Genomic DNA, 19,328 nt, shown 5'->3' with positions numbered 1-19,328 from the left:
AAAACTGAACTCTCGATTTTACATTCGCCAATCGTTTTATCACTTCTGATTTTACACGATTTTACAGTGACTATTATTATTTGTAGCGATTAAGTAAGCAAGTTAATTACTAAACGCGTTAAGTTCTTTGTGCATCACCCTCTATCTTTGAAAGCATCGCAATCTCCATTCCATTATGCCCTCAGCATACTTTTTGCAAAAAGAGGGTGCAACGGTATACATGCCTGTCCTGTGCAAGACGATAGACGCAATTCTAGTACTGACATGAAATTTCCTCCAGGCCCTTGCTGTCTCGGCAGTGATAGATAGATCCTCGAAATTGTGAAAATCATTTTTGTTTAACCCTATTTAACCTTCATTTACCACTAACAATAAGTCATACCAGAGAGGATATGATATAGTGCTCACGCCCGAGGTTTTTCTGTTTCCACTTTTGTCAGTATAGACAGAGATAGATTATACACTAAAGTCGCGATCTAGCTCCCATCATCTGTTCAGAGCAGGGACATAGATCGTGTAGGGAAAACATTTTTACCTCGACGACCGCACCGAAAATACAAAAGATGCCGAATGTAGAAAAGGACAACATGTAAACACGGCGACCGAGGTAGCTCAAGCTTCTTGGCCCCTCGCGGGGATGGCCCCCAGTGGAAGGGGTAGGCGAAGGGACAGTGATCGTGGAGTCAGGGATCGCTCGTCCTCGGCGAGCTAGATCGCGACTTTACTGTACCCTATTTTAACATGGAACAGAACCTATTCCCATATTCAGCATGTTAAAAGTGGATACATATAAGTTCTGTTCTATGCTAGACGTGGGCATGATCTGGTATGATCTATCGTCATATAATCATTTATTAAATGCATATGTAAAATAATCAATTTAGTTATGAAACTGATAAAAACGTACTGTAATATTATTATACTATTCGGCAAATCCTTCAGCGCTAATATATATGCTGTAAATGTGTAGAAAATAACAAATATTCAGCATATTTTTAAACATTATGATATCACATATTATTTATTTAACAAAAAGTGTATAAATTTTAAAGAATAAAATACTTTACACGTATGCCTTTTACAATTTATTTTATGATAGGAGAAAGTATGGTCGATGCTTTAAAAACGATAAAAATGATTTTTGGTGTTAATACAATACCAACGACAATGTTGAAATATAATAATAACAGATCCATAAATGTTATCATTGAAATTTGTACAGAAAATTAAAAATTACAATTGATAAGGAACTTCTGGGTATAATAACAGTTTGTAGAAATAATTGTAGCCTTTCTCGTAAAGTTCGTATTCTATTTTTTACCCGATTCTGTACATTTACGACACCTGAGGAAATTATGTCACTGAAATGTAATATTTTGTTATCGTACAATACTGTATCGTACAATGTAAATTGTTAAAAACAGCTTTCAATTGATGCAGGAAGGTTTCAGGCACCTATATTAACTAAGTACATGTTTTGACACAATAACTTTTATGAATAACATGTAAATATGTATCTGAATGAATGTTGATTAATAATGAATTAAATAAGCATACATAATATTTATATTGGAATCTCGAAGATGGATCCTTATAGCATAGTTACAAAAATTTTCTTTCTGTAAAATATATCTAGATCTTCTGGTTCACTTTCTAGATACAAAAAATTTAAATATATTCATCTAAGCAAGAAGCAGATTAAATTTGCTAAATCGGTGAACCGCGCTTTTGTTTCTTGCTATACTTAATATTAATGTAATAAAACGATTCATATTTTCAAACGTTAAGATAACTGTTTAACTTGTATGTTACAATCCCTGAATTATTTAATAAAAATAGCAAAAATTAACCATTAATTGACACAGCATTTGTATTAAATAAAGGAAAACTATTTATTACCAAAAGTTTCTATTTTAAACCATCACAAAATCCCGGCCTGTATTAGATTTTTCACTTCCTGAGCTTTCACTACCTTCTTCACCCTCAACCAGCTCAGATGAAGGCAGCTTGTCTTCTTCGCTAGGTGATGTTTCTTCAATTTGAGTATATTCTGTGTTGAATTCTTGCGTACTAGATTGCTCATCTCTGCAAAATAGCGAAAATATTACCAAACTGTTACAATGATATTTTAATCTTTATTGGAATGATTAGTTATGGTCTAAAATTTGTACTTACGATTGCAGTAATGCTCCATCATCGGAATCAGCGTCTTTTTCTTTCTTCTTTTTCTTTTTACTAAGTTTTTTATCTTTCGATGATGAACCACCATAGTAATCATACTGTAAATAAATTTATATATAATTGTTTCCATAAGAGTAAGATAGCGTTCAAAATTAATACATACTTGGTAAAGTGGCCAGAACGACGCAAAGAATCCAACATCTGCTGTCAAGTTTGGCACAAGCCAAAGATGACATCTGCCAAGTGTTGGAACCCAAAGAAGACAGAACACAATCAATCTAATAGTTGCTAATGTCATAACAAATAAAAGGAATCCAGCTCCTGCAACGCTCAGATAATATACACCAAGGCGAATTGTTGATGGCCACAGTGGAAACAGACAAACGCCAATTGCGCCTAACACTACGAGAGTTCCAAAGAACCAGTAGTACACTGGTATTGGTTCATATATCCAAACATAAGCATCGTTACAATCAACAAAATATTGTTCCATATGCATTTCCAGGCGTACCTAAATAAATCAAATAATGTGATTTCAATTACTCTCGAATAATAATTGTCTTTTGCAAATAATCGAAATATTTAGTTTGTTTATCAAAACTCACTTTTGGCTTTTTCTTTTTCTCTTCAACTTTATCTTCACCATCTTTTCCACCTGTTGCATCTTTGGTGTCTTTAGAATATTCCTTCTCTTTTTCATTCGGTTTCTTGTCCTTCTCCTTCTTCACTTCTTTCACTTTTTTCTTTATTCCACGTATTTTACATAATTCTTCTTCAGTAATTACTACCTTTCTTGCTCTATGAAAGAATTTATGTCTTAACATCAAATCAAGAAATTCTGTAACCTGTTCACGCGTTTCAAACTTGAATTTGCTCCACGGTGAGTTTTTCAATAGTGCATCCACTGCACGACTCCCAGTGAAATACTCAACATTGTGGATTCTGTCGAATTTCGTTTTCTTCGACGGCACATTATTACGGATCCATTTAGCCACCGCATATTCATCCTTAGATGGTTTGTCTTCGACCACATCATGATCTATATTTGCCACTTCCTATAAGAAATAATAGAAACATTGTATTAGAAATTTCAACAAACCCAAACATATGACTTGCTAATGCTAAGAAACGAACTGAAATTCGTAATAAGAAACATAATTTTGCATAGTAATGACAACGCGTTAAATAAAACACGTGATTTGTCGCGTACTGTTAAAAAAAACGGTGCACTAAAAATTTAGATACAGATGGTGACCCAAAATATACGAGAATACTATCGAAACAATCCTATGCCTTCTTTATAAACAATACAATCTATATATTAATTTAACTTTCGTAAATATAAATATAAAGTAATTTATAAAACATGAAACTTATTAGTATAATTGGAATCAATTTCAAAACTTTGAATAGAAAGAATGACTGATGGGTTTGCTACGTCATCGGACTCCGTTGAAACAGTTCTCAATCGTGACACATATTTTCGATAAATAAAATAAAATCAGTCGAACATAAAAACGATAGATATATTTATAACCGCTAAATAAATAAAACAATATGTATATACAGTTAAGTAATATTACAATAATTACAGCCGTATGTGATGCTTACATCTTTGCGCTTCCTGCTTTTCCTGCGTTCCGCCATGTTGTAAATTTCTTTCTGCGCTTGCGCATTCAACTTTATCTACTCATTAGCAGAAGCAACAAACGTAGCATGTGCTTCTGCGTAACATGCCAATAACTGTAAAGCCGGGTATTTAAACATATGTGTCTTAGATTGTACACTAAGATTACAGAATATAACCGAAATAATTTTTTCGGAAATAAAACATAAAATTTTTTAGGAAAATACTTGTTCGCAGATAATTCGCTTTGTTTTTTAATTTATATTTTCCATTGTATTCAACTTGTTTTATATTTATACGTGGCACGCGATCACTGTATAAACGAAATTGAATTTCATACATTTATCATTCGTTTTATATATGTGTTATATTTATCTCCATACTAGGAACGTTATTTTTTTATTTATATAATATGCCGGAATTTTTTATGCTGTTATAAATATTATTACCGAATATCTGATCATATTGGATCAATTTTTTATTTTAAATCAGAAAATAACAAGTACAGAATGATATGTAATGAGAAAGTTACGCGCGTGCACACACACACACAATATGCATAGGTAAATACATATATACATATGCGAGACGCTTACTGACGCTTACCAACTGTTACCAACACTTACCAAACATTAACCTAAACGTAAATATCTGTCAAACATTCACGAAAGAGGTTTATATTTATGAATTAAAATTGTATTATAAAAATGAATGCTCCAGTAAGCACAGCGATGGACAGTTTATCAGCTGCAATTAAATCGAACATAATTCCTAATCAAGAATATCTATTACAAGGATCAGTATTAGATAGTGCTGTTGAAGTGCTGCTGCATAGGTTACGTGGTTTATGTGACAATGTTGATACTGCTCCGGAAACATTCAACGACCATGAGATGTGTTTCAGTATTAGGTAAATAAAAGAAATAGCGATATTAACATGTTCCGTGCCATGTGTACCACCAATGGTACACGTTAAACTTCAGACTGCATGTACCGCTGGTGGTACACACTGACATATTTATTTAGTGTGCTACAAAGATATAGTTTATAACAAATTCAAGACTGTAGAATATATTTTCACCAAAAGAATGAAGCATTATAAAAAATGCAGTATAGAACAAAACAAATGACCTGAATAAGAAATCTAGCAAAAACAGCACTGAACGTGTAAACAATGTTTTTATAAAAAACATGTTAATACTTGATCATGTTCTATTTTCAGAGGATCGGAACAACCATTACTTCTACGTGTAAGAAGAGCATTAGATTATCAGGATATGCCATGGCAATTACGTTATATCGGTCAACCAGAATTAGGTGACAAATCACGACCTACAATTGTTAGGAGCAGCTTAGATATAGCAACTAGTAATACAGTTGTCGACTTTCTGACAGAACTTGGGTGTAGATTAGACTTCGAATACATCGCCCGTGGTTACATGTTCCGTAAAGGTAGAATGAAAGTCACAGTTTCTAAGATATTTAAAATGGCTCAACAAGGAAAGATGCCTGAAAGCGTGGAAGCTATATCTCAAAGCTATTTAGTAGAATTAAGCGTTTTAGCACCAAGTGGTCAAGATGCTATAGCAGAAGATATGAGAATTTTTGCAGAACAATTAAAACCTTTGGTTCAACTTGAGAAAATTGATTATAAGAGGCTTGTTCATTAATAATATTGTTCCACAGAAAAGAATACTATATTTTCAATTGTATTCATAACACCTGTAAATTTCATTATAAACTATAAATAAAGTCTTTTTATAAAATATGTAACAGTGTATAAATTATACATATATAATCTTTACTATAAATCTAATACATGCAAATTTTTAACTGAATTATTAGTATATTAATGTTACAGGGTTGCTTATATTGTCTCTTACCTAGTATTTCATTATTATTATTTTTGTAGGTGACAAATATGAACAATATTGAATTTTGTGAATTCTATAATTTTAAAGAATTAACTATAACTAATATAACTTATTGCAATCAATTTATTTTAGTTGATAATTGTATAACAAGATAATTCTATTTTGCAATTCCGCAATTACAGTAGGTTTATTGTAAAATATTTCACACATTTATAAAACAATTGTAAATTCTATATTATAGGTTATACGAGACTTGAAAAGTCATAAATTTGATTATACTTTTGTAATTTATAAAATAAATGTGAACAATTAATTTCATAATTGTGACATGCGCAGTAACCTCTCAGTATTACAATCGGATACTGTTTTCCCATTAAATCAATCATATTCATTATTGTTTTTATTCATAAATTTATTTAGTATATTTCGAGAAGGTACATTTTGGATACAGGTATGATATGATATATTTATATAATTCGTTTAGGAAGGTTAAATCACTAAAGGTTGATTTAAAGATCAATCTACAGTATCTAATGTTATCTTGCACATAAATTAGTGCCAAACAAGAAATATATCACGTCAAATCTCGAGTTATTAAAATATATGTAAATAGACGACTCTTTCCTATTTATACATGCATATATTGAATATGTAATTGTAGTATTTACTCCACTGTCTGTACAGTGAGTCAAATTAGAGTATTTATTGATTTTTTGTACAATGTTCATTTAAAATTACTTTTTCTTGTTAATTTAACAATTAAATATTTTACTATCGAAAGAAAATCGTTGTGATTCGTCATGCGCTAGTTCTATTTAACGGAACTTCTATGTAAATTTTAAATTCGGTAAATAATACGAACATTTTTGTGTCAATAGTTGAGAGACTTTTTGAAATATAGAAATAATCCAGATATCAAAGTAGATAAATATTAAAAGTCGAATGTCTAAATAAAATGATAGATATAAATTTTACAGAAAGATTAAACGTTCGTTTGACGAGGAAGTACGGGACAATATACAGCAACACCGGCAACACCAATGCCATCTTAGAAAGGAGGCCACGGAACCACGGAAGAAGAATAACACTATACACGCCACACGCCACCATTTTGTGAGCATTTCTACTTGTGCAGTTCAGAGGAGCGGTTGTGTGTGTTGCGAAGTTGTAGAAGTCTTTTTAATAAATTCACCTACCCAAAACGTAAGTAGAACATGGTATTTTATTTAGAATTAACTGAAACTTATCCGTTTAGAGTTATTTGCAAGAGCAGAGCAGATAAACGAGGAAAATGCCTCAAAATTTCTATGGCGTCGGTTTCTGTTAGATCCAATGCAAACACACTTCTTTTGTGTTATTTCTCTGTATATATAAAGATAAAAATGCTTCAACAATAATTATTAGTTGCTGTCACAACGTTTTCCATAGTATGATACAGTTTTCTTTCGTTAAATCGAAATATTTCAGTCTCGCCAATTTCTATCGCCGCAGTACATTGAGAGCACAACATGGCGGTATTCCGACTTTCCCTTTTCAGTGTAATCGTCTAACTTTTCCGTGTAACTCGTGCATACATAATTCATTTGTGGTTTATGCTGGCTCTCATCTGAAAACTTTTACGCGTGTAGCATAAGTTTTTATCGCAAATAAGTGTATTGAACAATAAATATATTCGTCACCGGTCGATATTTCTTTAATATAGGTAAAGTGACAGTCAAAGTCGTCAATTCAATCAGTGTTCGATAGCAAAATTAGTAAAAATAATTGTAGTTCTATTCATAAATCTATACGAATTTATTATTTGTGAAAATGTGTAATATATTACAAATTTTGCTGAAATTCTGAAAACAGGTTCTTTTTAGATAAAAACAGTATTTGCGAGGAGAATTTTTGGTTTCGATTAGGTTTGGGTTTTTACAAATTTTGGATGATAATTTTCGAGTCACCAGAAATCCTTTTTCGTAAACATCGTTTTTATACCAAATGTGTTGTATTATGAACACCTATATGTCTTATTTATACTAGTCACGACAGAGTGTGTTTGTTTAGCATCAATATAGTGTATATGCTATTTTTACAGAGGCAAAATGTCACGTTACCGTGAATGGGACCTTTCGTGTAAAGTATATGTTGGCAACTTGGGAAGCAGTGCTAGTAAACACGAAATTGAAAGTGCGTTCAGTAAATACGGTCCCCTCAGAAACGTTTGGGTTGCTAGAAACCCACCTGGATTTGCTTTTGTGGAATTCGAAGATCCACGAGATGCTGAAGATGCAGTTAGAGGACTAGATGGAACGTAAGTGTATTCCTAATCTATTTACGCATAATGTATAGTAAACAATGATTACTTACATAATATGTTTCATTGCATAATATTAACATGTTAAATGCCAAGCCCATGGCCCTTAACGTATTAATAATTCTTTCATAATTAGTCGTTATCAACTTTGATATGTAAAGGATGGAATGGTTATTTATAGACGCTGTTGTGGAACCAGAGTAAGGGTAGAGATGTCGTCTGGGAGGAGTCGACGCGCTGCACGGAGACCAGGTCCAAGATACTCCAGGTAAGAATCTCAACACTTTAAATATCTGCATTTTACAGCAACATTTGAGCTGCTGCAGATGACTTAAGTGTCTTGCCAAGTAGGTATTACAGTGCAGTTAACGAATAAGAATGTCAAGAAATGATGCACGGGTTTCGGTGAATTTTTTTATGCACAGCGCATATAAAACTCAGTACTTTTTTTTACATATTTCGTATAGGAATGCAGATAGAATATATTATATATTGCATTTATTTGATCTTCGTGCTCTTTTGGCTACTATTCGTATGTGAATACAAGTTTAGAAAGCAATACTTGAATTCACATATTGCACACTATAAAATGTTTTCATGCTAAGTTTGACAATTCACAATGTTAGCTAAAGAGAGCAATCAAATACACTGCATGGGAAATCTTAATGGGAGATGCTAGGGCAAAATTTTAGTTATGGTAAAGGTAGAGTTATCACTTTGAGCTCATTCTTTTTTTTTTCCAATGTAACCTCCTTTGTGAATATGCTTAGCGAACAACAGGATTCACATACCGTATATCTTTTTGACAACTTTATAGATCCAGATCTCGCAGTCCCCGAAAGAAATCACTGGGTCGTTACCCAAGGTAAGAATTTTCTCGCGTTGTTCACCGCCATTTTTCAGGTGCGACTAGACAAAAGAAATCAAAGTGAATCTCGGTGATTGGCAACATTATGAGCAGTCTAAAACATACAACAGTTTTTCTTCGTTTCTTTTAGGTCCCTGTCAAGAAGTCCACGCAAGTCACCGCTGATCCGAAATTCCAGGTAATTTCATTATTTTATAATTTTACGAACTTTTCAGAGCCTTACCAAGAACGTACAGCCAATCTACAAGCTGCAAGTAGGTATTTGCAAGTACCGCTTGTATTGTGATCATCGCAATTTTGCACGCAGAATCACAATGTATCATATGAAACATGTAGAATAATTGTCAAAATGTATTTAAACATTGAAAATTGCGCAATAATCACGATTGGTGGTCAAAGAGTGTTAATTGATTGGCATAAGTTGGAGAGGACAGGACTATAACAAAGTGCGGTAGACGGAGGACGAAGATGTAGTTGAAAACATAATTAAAAGAATCGTATAAGAGTAAGAATTAGTAGGCAACTATGAAGCTCGTTCGTTGCACATAAAGTAGCACCGGTAGCATATAAAAATAAATCATAGCGGTGTCTGGTGTTAATTCTATCATTCCAAAGTAATTTATTTCTAATGCTTATGGTGCTCTTACCATATAAATAGAATCTGATTGATTTTACTTTTTAAGTGTCTGAAGTTAAAAGTTATTTGATCGTTGAAAACGTAACTTTAATTTTCTGATTAAAGGAGATTAAAGGAGAATTTTTAAAGAGCTTAATTGAATTCTGTTGTTTCAGGTCTCTAAGAAACCTTTCAGATATTGAATGAAGTACAAATTTAACATTGCATTTGATTAAATAGTTTTTCTTTCTATATCATAATGAAACTTGAATATCAAAGTGATTGAAATGCACTCGATACTTTAGCTATTTTTATTTATCGTACACGCATCGAAGCAGCCTTTGATTATCTTAATTATGTTTTGTATGTTAGCATTATAAAGCTGAATTTTTATTTTTGCTTAGAGAATACAAAGTACCACTTTGAACGTACTGTACTTTGCGTTGCGATAAGTATACGAAGGAATAAGATGACAATTGTACTTTCATCATATAAGTTTAATCGATCAGCAGCAAGTAGTCTCTTTTTGTATGCATTAGAGTGGGCAGTCTAGGATTAATCATAACGGAACTCTATCGCTAATAAGTGAAATTCATGTGCAAATTTGTGAATTTGGATTAAGAAAAATCTCTCGTGTATACCGATAGTGGCAAGGAGTATGATAACGTTGATGGTTATATTGCTAAAACTGACGTTTGCAGATTCTACCAGCGTCAGCTCCTAGCTCTGCTCGTCTCCCCGCCACTACTACTACTGCTACTACTACTACTACTACAGCCACCGTGAAAAAAAGTCTAGCAATCAAAACTGAACAAAAAAAAAGCCTGCCTGCCCACTAACTTCCCAACCAGTCACCATCAGTCACCACCAGTCACCGGTAGGAGCCAAGTCGTCCGTCAGTTGACAGTCCGATGCTGTCCGTCAGTCCGTCAGTCCGTCTGTTCCCCTACAAAAAGACTTCTTCGGGCTACCTCAACCTCTAGCGGCTAGGAGCATCGTGAATCCATCGAACAGCCGACGCGATATGAACGAATACTTCTGTCAAAATCTCAGCGCGTCAGTCCGTCCGTCCGTCCCAACTTCTACTACTACTACTACTGCTACTACTACTACTACTACTCGTCAACCATCACGTTAAACTTAGCCGACAACGCGACCGCCACTTCTCTTCAACTGAGCAAAGCAAAATGATCACCACCTACACACCATCCCACCACCACCCAACCAAGTACCACCACCACCAACCACTACATGTTCACAGTTGTCTGGTATTTCACCGATTTTCAAAGATTTTTTATCTTTTTTTACTACGGCGTCACGTTCTCTGGGGCCCAATGAACAACCGTTTCGCAAAATAGTATCGTTTTATGTTTGTTCGACAGATCTACTGAAAGAAATTGTAAAGCATTTTATAATTTTTCTTTCCATCATCGTTTTCCGTTATTTTGTGAATGATTTTATATATTGGACCAGGGAACTGTCGCATGGTGCATAATATGTATTTATAAAAAAGAGATATATATATATGGTCTATATATAGTGGTATATACACACATATATATTATATTTGCATACATATACATATATTGAGCGGTTAATTGTAAAGATTTAATTTAACCAAATTAATCCTACTTTCGTTTATTGGTTTCTCATTATTGGTGAGATGTCATTTTGTATTAATTATTGTGTCTAACTAGTTTTATCACCCCTTAGGCAAATAGGAATTAGCCAGTCCTAATTCTATTATGATTGCCTTGCGATCATTTTTGTACCTATGTGTTTCAGTGCGACATTCCGTTTCGTCTCGTGTTTCATTTTACAGTTTGACACGATGTCTTTGATTTCAAGTTTCCGCAAGTATAATATTGAGAAGGTCCCACAGTGACACAGAGTTATGCTTTGACATCCTGAGACGAAGTGGGGAGTCGCACGTAAATGAACTATTTTTTGAATGTCGGTAAAAGTGGTATAAAATGTGCTTTTAATATTTTAGGTCAAGATCCCGTAGCCCACGCAGGAGATCACTGACCCGTAGCCGCAGCCGAGATCGTCGTTCTCGTTCGGATTCCCGTGACAGACGGTATTAACATTCTCACAAATTAACAAACCAATGAAAGTCAAAAGTACTTCGGAAGCAAAAATCAGAATTTTGCTCTAACAGCATAAGAGAAAACATCGCACGTGCTTTACACGAAACTCAACAACGGAACGAAATCAACGCTTTGTTCACTTTAAGATTGTTCAAAAGAAAGAAAAAGGATGCACGATTGTTCTTGTTCATCTTCGATAACGTTCTACATCAGTCTATGATAACAATGGACTTAAATCAACGCATCGCTGCCGGTTTTTTTATGGAACTCGTCCGCTGTTATCATCCTCGTCTCTATACTAAAATTTCGATTCGCAGTGCAAAGCAGCAACGTGTAGCTACATTCAAAACACCAGGGTCAAATGAATGTTTATCTAAGTGTGTTCTCTATTTATTTACAGTTAGGTGCTAAAAGTGTTCGAGAGAATGGACCGACTAAATGTGCTGGATGGAAGACAAAAGAAAACCGATTTTATATGTACATAAAAAAAAGGAAAAACAAAAAATAATCGTTACCATGCGTGTATAACTCGGACGAAGCAATGATAATGAGTAAAACATTTCAAGAAATGCTAAAGGAAAAAACAAACACATAGGCAACATTTCCCATTTAATTTGTTAATTTTGTACACGCATAAGATGTCACCTATGTGCGTAATATATGATTATTATTAAAACACTGGTAACACACATTCGTGCGCGTATAAACCCATTCAAACACACACACAACACACACATACACGACCACGTTTAACGTACGCGTAACTTAACACACATATAGTTGCAATATACACGCATATAAGACTTCTTTTGTGACGCGAGATATTCGAGTGCGTTGAATCTTCTACGAAATGTGCTCATTGCTTTAAGTGTACGAGTGCGTTAAAAGAGATTCGGTTACAATTGAGAATAATTAACCATGATCAACGTAACGGTGAGTGTTTAACTTACGGGAGAAGATTGATGCAGATTCGGGCCAGAGACATTTCGGCGTGAAAAAGTTACGGAAACGGAAGACAGTCATTTTATGTTGTATTAATTATTTTGTACTCTTACGAATCTAAGACTCTAAAATAAAACTGTATCGTATTAATTATATTTTTTTCTGGCTTTCCTATCGAAGAGTAGTGTTTTTCATGTCTTAATAATAAATTGATTAAAGTAGCGACGCATCAGTCTTTTTCATTCATCATTCCCTTGTCGTTGTATATATTAGTCGCGCTCATTTAGTATTATAAAAATGCAGCGACTGTTAATGTGCGAGAACTTGTTCCGTTTTTCATCATTTGAAAACTCCGTGCGTGAGTTTCAGTTGCGTTTTCAATTTCTGATAACAGTTGCTCATCTGTCTCGACATTATATTTAGTACTGCTATTTAGTACATTATATGGAGTCGTTACGTTCTTTTATTCCAGCATATCAGAAGTTTTTCCATATTTTTACTATTACATAATGGTGTTTTAAAACGTGCTGAAATTTAGCGTTTCTGAGTAACACTTCACTTGTGCTTTCGACAATTATATGTGTTATATACAGTTACGAACTTGAGCGTACACACAAAGCATATATTTCATTTGTTCAAACACACGAAAACAACTTTTTCATCAAGTTTGTCATACCAAATGATTATTGTACTTCTAGCATATAATAAACCATTCGATAAAAACTTATATAAGCAACATATCCAAGTGATTTCATTCATGAAAAAGCAAGATATGTACATTTTTTGGCAGTTCAGAATTGAATGTACACAATAAAATTCTTCAAAATACTTAATCATTTTGTCGTACATCTACCCAGTCAGCCAAATGCTCGGTTTTGGCCGGGCAGCTGCGTCAGCAGAGGCAACGCTTGCTGCTGGCAGAAAGACCCGGTAAGTAACACAACTGTAAAGCAGACTTTATTATTGAAATGTCAATAAAAAATGGAATGCGATAATTAAATGCATAACGAAACACAGAATGTGATCATTGAAAAGTTTTTGTAAGAGTGGTACATACATATTGCAAAATCAGTGTTGAAGAAACAGAACTTCTATACTTGCATATTTAATTTCACGCTGTCGATTAATTACAATAAAAATGCAATTATTTGGTACGATAAACTTGATTAATGGAAGAATAATTTGTTTTTTGAACAAATAAGATTTCTATGCTCTACACCAAGGAGTTCCAAGTTCCAACTTGTTCCCCTGCGAGAATCACAAGGTCCCCACCATTAGTCAAACCTCTCCCCACTACTATGTACAGCCGTAGAGTTAGTGGGCGGCATAGCGGCGGGGGAACAGGACGAAGTTCTACGGCAACGATGAAGTCTAGGAGTGGCGGCTGTACCTAAGCGGGGAAAGAGTCATGCGTGGCTCACGAGCTTCATGTTGGAACTCCCTTGCTCTACACCACTCTGCAGCTTATTATAAGAGAGCCAAGGTAATATATATATTCCAACAAAAATATTCCAAAGTATTAAAAGTTAAAATTATGTGACAGAGGTGTAATTTAATTGCTTCACTTAGAAATGATTGTTGCTTCGAAATGATCAGTTTGTACAAACTTTTAATTATGGTTGACGGATATATACGTATATAGATCTTTATACGAAAGCAGAATTTCCCAAAAGAAGCATGCACAACCGAACACCTTGCTGGCAAATATGATAGTCTCTTATGGGTAACGCGAGCGTCTCGTCCAAAAGTTTCAAAATTTTTAAATAAGCTTTCAATGCACCCATACTCTTCGCTTCTTCCAAATTTCTTGAAGCAACCTTGAAAAGTGCGTCTGTATCCTGCAAGGCTTTCAAACCTTTCAGAATATTCGTGTTGTCGCCACATTTCGAGCATTTGATCATAAACTCGTTTGTATCCGCTTTGATAGGCAAAATGTTACCACATTTAGGTCCGGTGTCGCACTTGAATCTGAAGGAATAGAAGAAAATGTTTAAAGTGTGTATATGTATTCAAATATTATTTTTCAAGTTAAGCATAACTTAACTTAGTTAAAATCTATGAAATTTGCGTGGATATATCAAAAGCTCTCGATTCGATTAATCGAATGGTATTGTTTTCAATCCGATGTTCTACTCTACACAGAGTCGCCAGATGAGGGGAAAGAGCACGAATTGAGGAGAAGAAAAGTTACCCTCTCTCTCTCTCTCTCTCTCTGCCAATACTGCACGACAAAGACGAATCGCGACGTCACGTGAAGCGTGGGGAATAGCGTCGTAGAAGGGGAAGGTAGAGTGGGGATACGTGTCTTAATATGGCGGCTCTGGTTTTCCACACCATATACAATACAATACACGTAAAACATAATATATGGTATAAAAAATATTGAAGTTAACATGTTCTTCTTGTTTTTGTTATTTGAACTTTTCACACATGGCGTTCAAAGAAGAATATCTTATAGAAGTTCTTGTAATTCAACGAGTACACACAGATTATACACAGATAATAATACCTCAGAATGGTTGGGTCAATTTCTTCCAGAAGTGGCCAGTGTCCCGTGCACGCTTCACATTTGCATTCAAACCAGTATTGCCATCTTAAAGTCCTCTTCCTTTCAGCTTCAGGAGCTCTTGTAAAAATTGGACCATAATTTTCAGAGATATCTTCTCCTGGTGATATCGAGCGAATAGCATGCACAATCATTGTAGTGCCGATGAAGTATCTATTCGTGTAGGGATAATATTTATAAATTACTGTTTTGCCAAGACTTAAGACTTACTTAATAAATTCCAATAAGGGTGTGATCGATCGGGTGCGTGGTACGAACCGCAGGAAGTGAATCTACATAAATAATTAAGGAGGTATTCTCTGAGCGGGATGCGCCTTCTCATTTCTTGATACTGCAAAAATGGGGTTTTTCGAAAAACTCCTAAATCTATAGTTTAGGAGTTTAATTTTCCAATTTTCTACACTATTCCTTGGTTTCATAATTTCTACAAAGATTTTCCTTTCTATATACATAATTCTCTCATTAGGATCATTACCTGATGATACCGGGATTGCATGAGTGGTTGAATAGTGACACTGTGGGATAAAGTCCACCACCAATGAATATACTTTTAGAGTTCGAAAAATCTTTATCACCTCTTCTCATTGTTAATTCTGATATCTGAAATAAATAAATTATTTAATATTTCGATTCTTTGCAACTTCTATTCTCTCTGTTATATCTTCCACGGTTTTATGTCTCATTCGTTATTATCTTTCGATGATTGTATGAATTACCTCGTGAGCATTGAATTGTAGCAACATCAAACTATGTAAAATTAAGCCGCCTATATATAATTCGCCTTCCGAAGGTTTCGATTCTACTGTATCTGGAGTTTTAACATCTTCTGGAAAATATGGTCCCTTCTTTAAGAGTCTGAGGAGCCACATGGCTATGTAGGTTCTATGGAGAAGGTCTTCTACTGTTCTTTCCTGTTCATGAGTTACTACACAAAAAGAAGTTAAATGTATATTTTTGCTAAGTTAAATTATACTTCGTCATATGTATACAGGGTGTCCCACGTAACTGTCAATATCTTGTCCAATGTCAACTACTCAAGTCTGCTATACTGTTAAGACCTTACTGTTAAGGTCATGCCAAGGTCATAGTATGGCCGTTGAACTCTTCTTGACATAAGCAATAATATTGTGTACTAAAAAATATGTAGTGCCATTTAAAGAAATGAAGGTGATCTTCATTTTCCTTGAACAAACTTCATCTTTGAATTTTTTTTCTATTGCATTCTGCAGCCGATTAAAAACCAATTAATTTAATTTTATTTATTAAGTTAATTGTTCCAAACATTCTTTCATCTGGCTGCCGGAAGTGCCCAAAACATTGTGGCGACATTTACGTGGACATCCTGTGTATGTAATATAAATATTGCTTAAATTATATATTTTTGAATATTGCTGAATTAAATTATACTTGTAAATTAAACGCAGTAAATGCTTTTACTAATGAAATGCTCATATATCTAGAAACAGTTGATTTATTTGTTAAAATTTTTATTGGCTTGAAATGTAGGAAATAATGATTGCTTACTCATCCCATAGAAAGCTTCGAAATCGTGTCCTTGGTAAGGCCGTTCTACCGAGAGATCGAATCTACCCTTGGAAGTCTCCAGCCTATCTTTGAGTTTTATTAACTGTTCGTAGGGTTTCTGTGTGACAGCCCTTAAAGCTAAGAAACACGTGATCGAAGTGCTTGAAATCCACAATGTAGGCAGCAATACGCATTCATTTCGATGCACTTTCGCATCTATATTTCTGCAACGGATGCTGCAGTATGCTACACAACTGCAAATGTCGCATGCAGCTGGTAGTGGTACGAATATTCTCGACATACAAAACTGACAATGGGTAAGTCTGAAACAATGTTAAAAATACATTCTTAATTTTTCTCTGAAATGAAAGGAACTTCTTACTTCCTGAAAATCAATAGACGTATCATCACTCGAAATGTTAGTAATTCACTTATGTAAATAATTTAGAAGATTTATTTTGTCCAAAAATTCTGAATATTAAATCAATTTAATAGATTTTAATATTACACCTTTTACTATATAAATTCTGTAACGCTCGTACTTATTTATATAATTCTTGGATAAAAATGTTTACCAAAATAATTTGTTTCAGTTGTATATTAGAGAAAAAAGATAATTGTCAAAATTAAATCTTTTAATTTTTTTGGAGTACTATAGTTAGCATAGAATAGTTTGCTTTTCCTTTTGTCTTTTTTGTGCGAGCATTCTCATATCCTCTCTGGTATAGAATATAAATAGAAGACCTTCAATTTTACAAATAAAATTCTTTGAAAATTATACCTATATTCAGCCAACAAGAATGCGCAATGTGGTTTCTCTACGACCAATATTTCACCAGGCTCAATATGTTTCGTAGCAACAGCATGTCTTCCTATGTCACCACCTTCGTCCCTAATGTCAACTGCCAAGCTGCACGCAGAATACAAAGGATTACGAGCCTCTATTTTTGGTATCGCCTTTTGAAGTGGTTCATTACTCTTGTCTAATTTCTGAATTGGTTTGGCATGCTTCTGCGCCATTTGATTGCTTTTCTCCATCACGGCAAGCATCACTCTGATGTCTGATTGAAGCTTCTGTTTCTTTTCCAAAATTAATTTTGTATCGTCCAGAGCTTTCAAAGCACTTCGAAAAGCCATCACAGCCTCGTCGTGCCTTTTCAAACCGAGCAAACACCTGGCACGTCTCTCTTCGATTTTATAGAACAGATCTTTCGGGTAACCAACCCTTATAGCTTCTTCGGCATCTGTCAGCGCATAATCGTGATGCTCCAAATGATAGAGCGTCGCTGAACGATTGGCTAGTATTACACCTGATTCTGGAATGCAGATTTTTATATACTCTAATAAATACATGAATATTATCATCTATTCTTTGCTGTACGAATATAAACTTATTAAGTCCTTATGTAAATGCTTTTAAATGTTTAACAAATGGATATTGACGGAATTTAATGAATGGAACCGATAGCATCGAGACTCATTAATTACCTTGCTGAGGTGCCAGCAGAACAGCGTTCGAGTATAGTTCCAGGGCCTTTCGGAATTCGCCGCGGCCAAAGTATTTGTTACCGAGGTCCTTGAGTTGGCGAGCTTTCTCGCTGCTCTTCAGCACCTGATTGTCTACTTCTAAGGATAAATTATAAGCCTCGGGATACTTCAATAGGAAGCCGATTCTTTCTGAACTACTGTTCAAGGCCGCGAATGCTTTCATATCCTGCGGACCGATTGCATTCTTCAGCTGCATTAGGCTAGCGCTGAAGTAGCTGCTGATCACGTTCTCCGAATCGTCTTTCAACATTTTCAAACAATTTCTCTCCCAGAGTAACTCTACGACCAATTTGCAAATTTGATGATTTATTTGTTATCAATTTACTACCATTCTGTAACTTCTACTCGGAAATTCCTACGAATCTATTTTCTGATGTTCGAGAAACATCGAACGTATCTATCGAATGGTTTCTTTCTCTGTCGTGTTGAACCACTAGGATTTCGATGTCTACGAACACCTTATGCGGTGTTAATGGACTAGAACGAACTAATTGTAATGAAACTTGCGATTGAACGTGCACATGGGTGACACGTTGTTGCTCAACGCTACGAAGCTACACGCCCCGCAACGCTCGAAGCTACTGGCACCGTCTACTCTCCCAGAAACTATACTCTCATCTATTTTTGTGCCCGGCTATTTTCGCCATCGCAAGAGCTATAGCTCTGTGATACAACAAGGAAGTACGACAGAAGCATGTGTAACGATTGTCGCGAAATTGTAGCGGGTCTAGTTCATTCTGCAAGTTAACTTTGACGTTGTTACGAAATTTTTCTACGTCTGACTTGCCGTTGAGTTGCAATACTGAATTTCGTGCCACTTTCTTTGATATCATATTCTCCTAATACAAAAGTCGATTTTCGGGGTTTTCTAAAAATTTTCGACCGTCTGGCTCGACGTTCAGTTGCACTACATAATTTTCGAAATTCTTCTACGTCTGGCAAGTTACACTTAATTACTGCGACGTTCTTCATAATATTGAGATGACAAGATGAGGGACAGCACAGAGACAAGAGGGATTTATCGTTCTCCATAGTAGAAGAAGTGTCTGTGTGTGACCATTTCGGCTAATTTCAGTGGTAGTAGTTTTCGCAGGTCTAGAATAAATAAAAATCGTATTAAATTCTGTCAAATTATATACTCTAGCATTTTTTGAAAATATTCGGAAGCCATAAATGCATAAAGATCCGCAGTC

At 34.7% G+C, this 19,328-nt stretch overlaps 4 protein-coding genes across 9 annotated transcripts; 2 read left to right on the top strand and 2 right to left on the bottom strand.

Annotated features, from left to right (window-relative positions):
• Positions 1-1,548: 1,548 nt before the first annotated feature.
• On the bottom strand, positions 1,549-3,944 carry Trp1 (translocation protein 1). The gene is made up of 5 exons (XM_076435481.1): positions 3,793-3,944; positions 2,787-3,236; positions 2,345-2,692; positions 2,176-2,279; positions 1,549-2,085 (listed from the first exon to the last, which is right to left on the bottom strand). The coding sequence occupies exons 1-5, from the start codon at positions 3,826-3,828 to the stop codon at positions 1,914-1,916; spliced, it is 1,110 nt and encodes a 369-aa protein (XP_076291596.1). The 5' UTR covers positions 3,829-3,944; the 3' UTR covers positions 1,549-1,913.
• A 449-nt stretch (positions 3,945-4,393) lies between these two features.
• Positions 4,394-5,576, top strand: Med18 (mediator complex subunit 18). The gene is made up of 2 exons (XM_076435585.1): positions 4,394-4,718; positions 5,031-5,576. Exons 1-2 carry the CDS (start codon positions 4,516-4,518, stop codon positions 5,476-5,478), a joined length of 651 nt encoding a protein of 216 aa, XP_076291700.1. The 5' UTR covers positions 4,394-4,515; the 3' UTR covers positions 5,479-5,576.
• A 1,145-nt stretch (positions 5,577-6,721) lies between these two features.
• Positions 6,722-12,647, top strand: LOC143214480 (RNA-binding protein 1-like). Of its 6 annotated transcripts, none has more exons than XM_076435598.1 (6): positions 6,722-6,885; positions 7,763-7,978; positions 8,163-8,249; positions 8,799-8,846; positions 8,980-9,027; positions 11,459-11,552. In XM_076435598.1, exons 2-6 carry the CDS (start codon positions 7,770-7,772, stop codon positions 11,550-11,552), a joined length of 486 nt encoding a protein of 161 aa, XP_076291713.1. In that variant the 5' UTR covers positions 6,722-6,885; positions 7,763-7,769. The 6 variants fall into 6 exon arrangements, with proteins under 6 accessions (XP_076291713.1, XP_076291723.1, XP_076291742.1 ...); XM_076435608.1 differs by lacking the exon at positions 6,722-6,885 and adding an exon at positions 11,956-12,647 and having other exon boundaries at positions 7,770-7,978; positions 11,459-11,545; XM_076435627.1 differs by lacking the exons at positions 6,722-6,885; positions 8,799-8,846 and adding an exon at positions 11,956-12,647 and having other exon boundaries at positions 7,770-7,978; positions 11,459-11,545.
• On the bottom strand, positions 11,970-19,123 carry LOC143214420 (protein-lysine N-methyltransferase SMYD4). Its single transcript, XM_076435465.1, has 7 exons — positions 18,076-19,123; positions 17,369-17,903; positions 16,588-16,910; positions 15,780-15,988; positions 15,539-15,663; positions 15,007-15,216; positions 11,970-14,465 (listed from the first exon to the last, which is right to left on the bottom strand). The coding sequence occupies exons 1-7, from the start codon at positions 18,383-18,385 to the stop codon at positions 14,144-14,146; spliced, it is 2,034 nt and encodes a 677-aa protein (XP_076291580.1). The 5' UTR covers positions 18,386-19,123; the 3' UTR covers positions 11,970-14,143.
• Between the last annotated feature and the right edge of the window lie 205 nt (positions 19,124-19,328).

The sequence above is a fragment of the Lasioglossum baleicum genome, chromosome 1, assembly GCF_051020765.1.
Source record: "Lasioglossum baleicum chromosome 1, iyLasBale1, whole genome shotgun sequence".
NCBI classification, from domain to species: Eukaryota; Metazoa; Arthropoda; class Insecta; order Hymenoptera; family Halictidae; genus Lasioglossum; species Lasioglossum baleicum.
The sequence above is the reverse complement of the archived record's forward strand: the minus strand, read 5'-3'. Positions and strand labels throughout refer to the sequence as shown.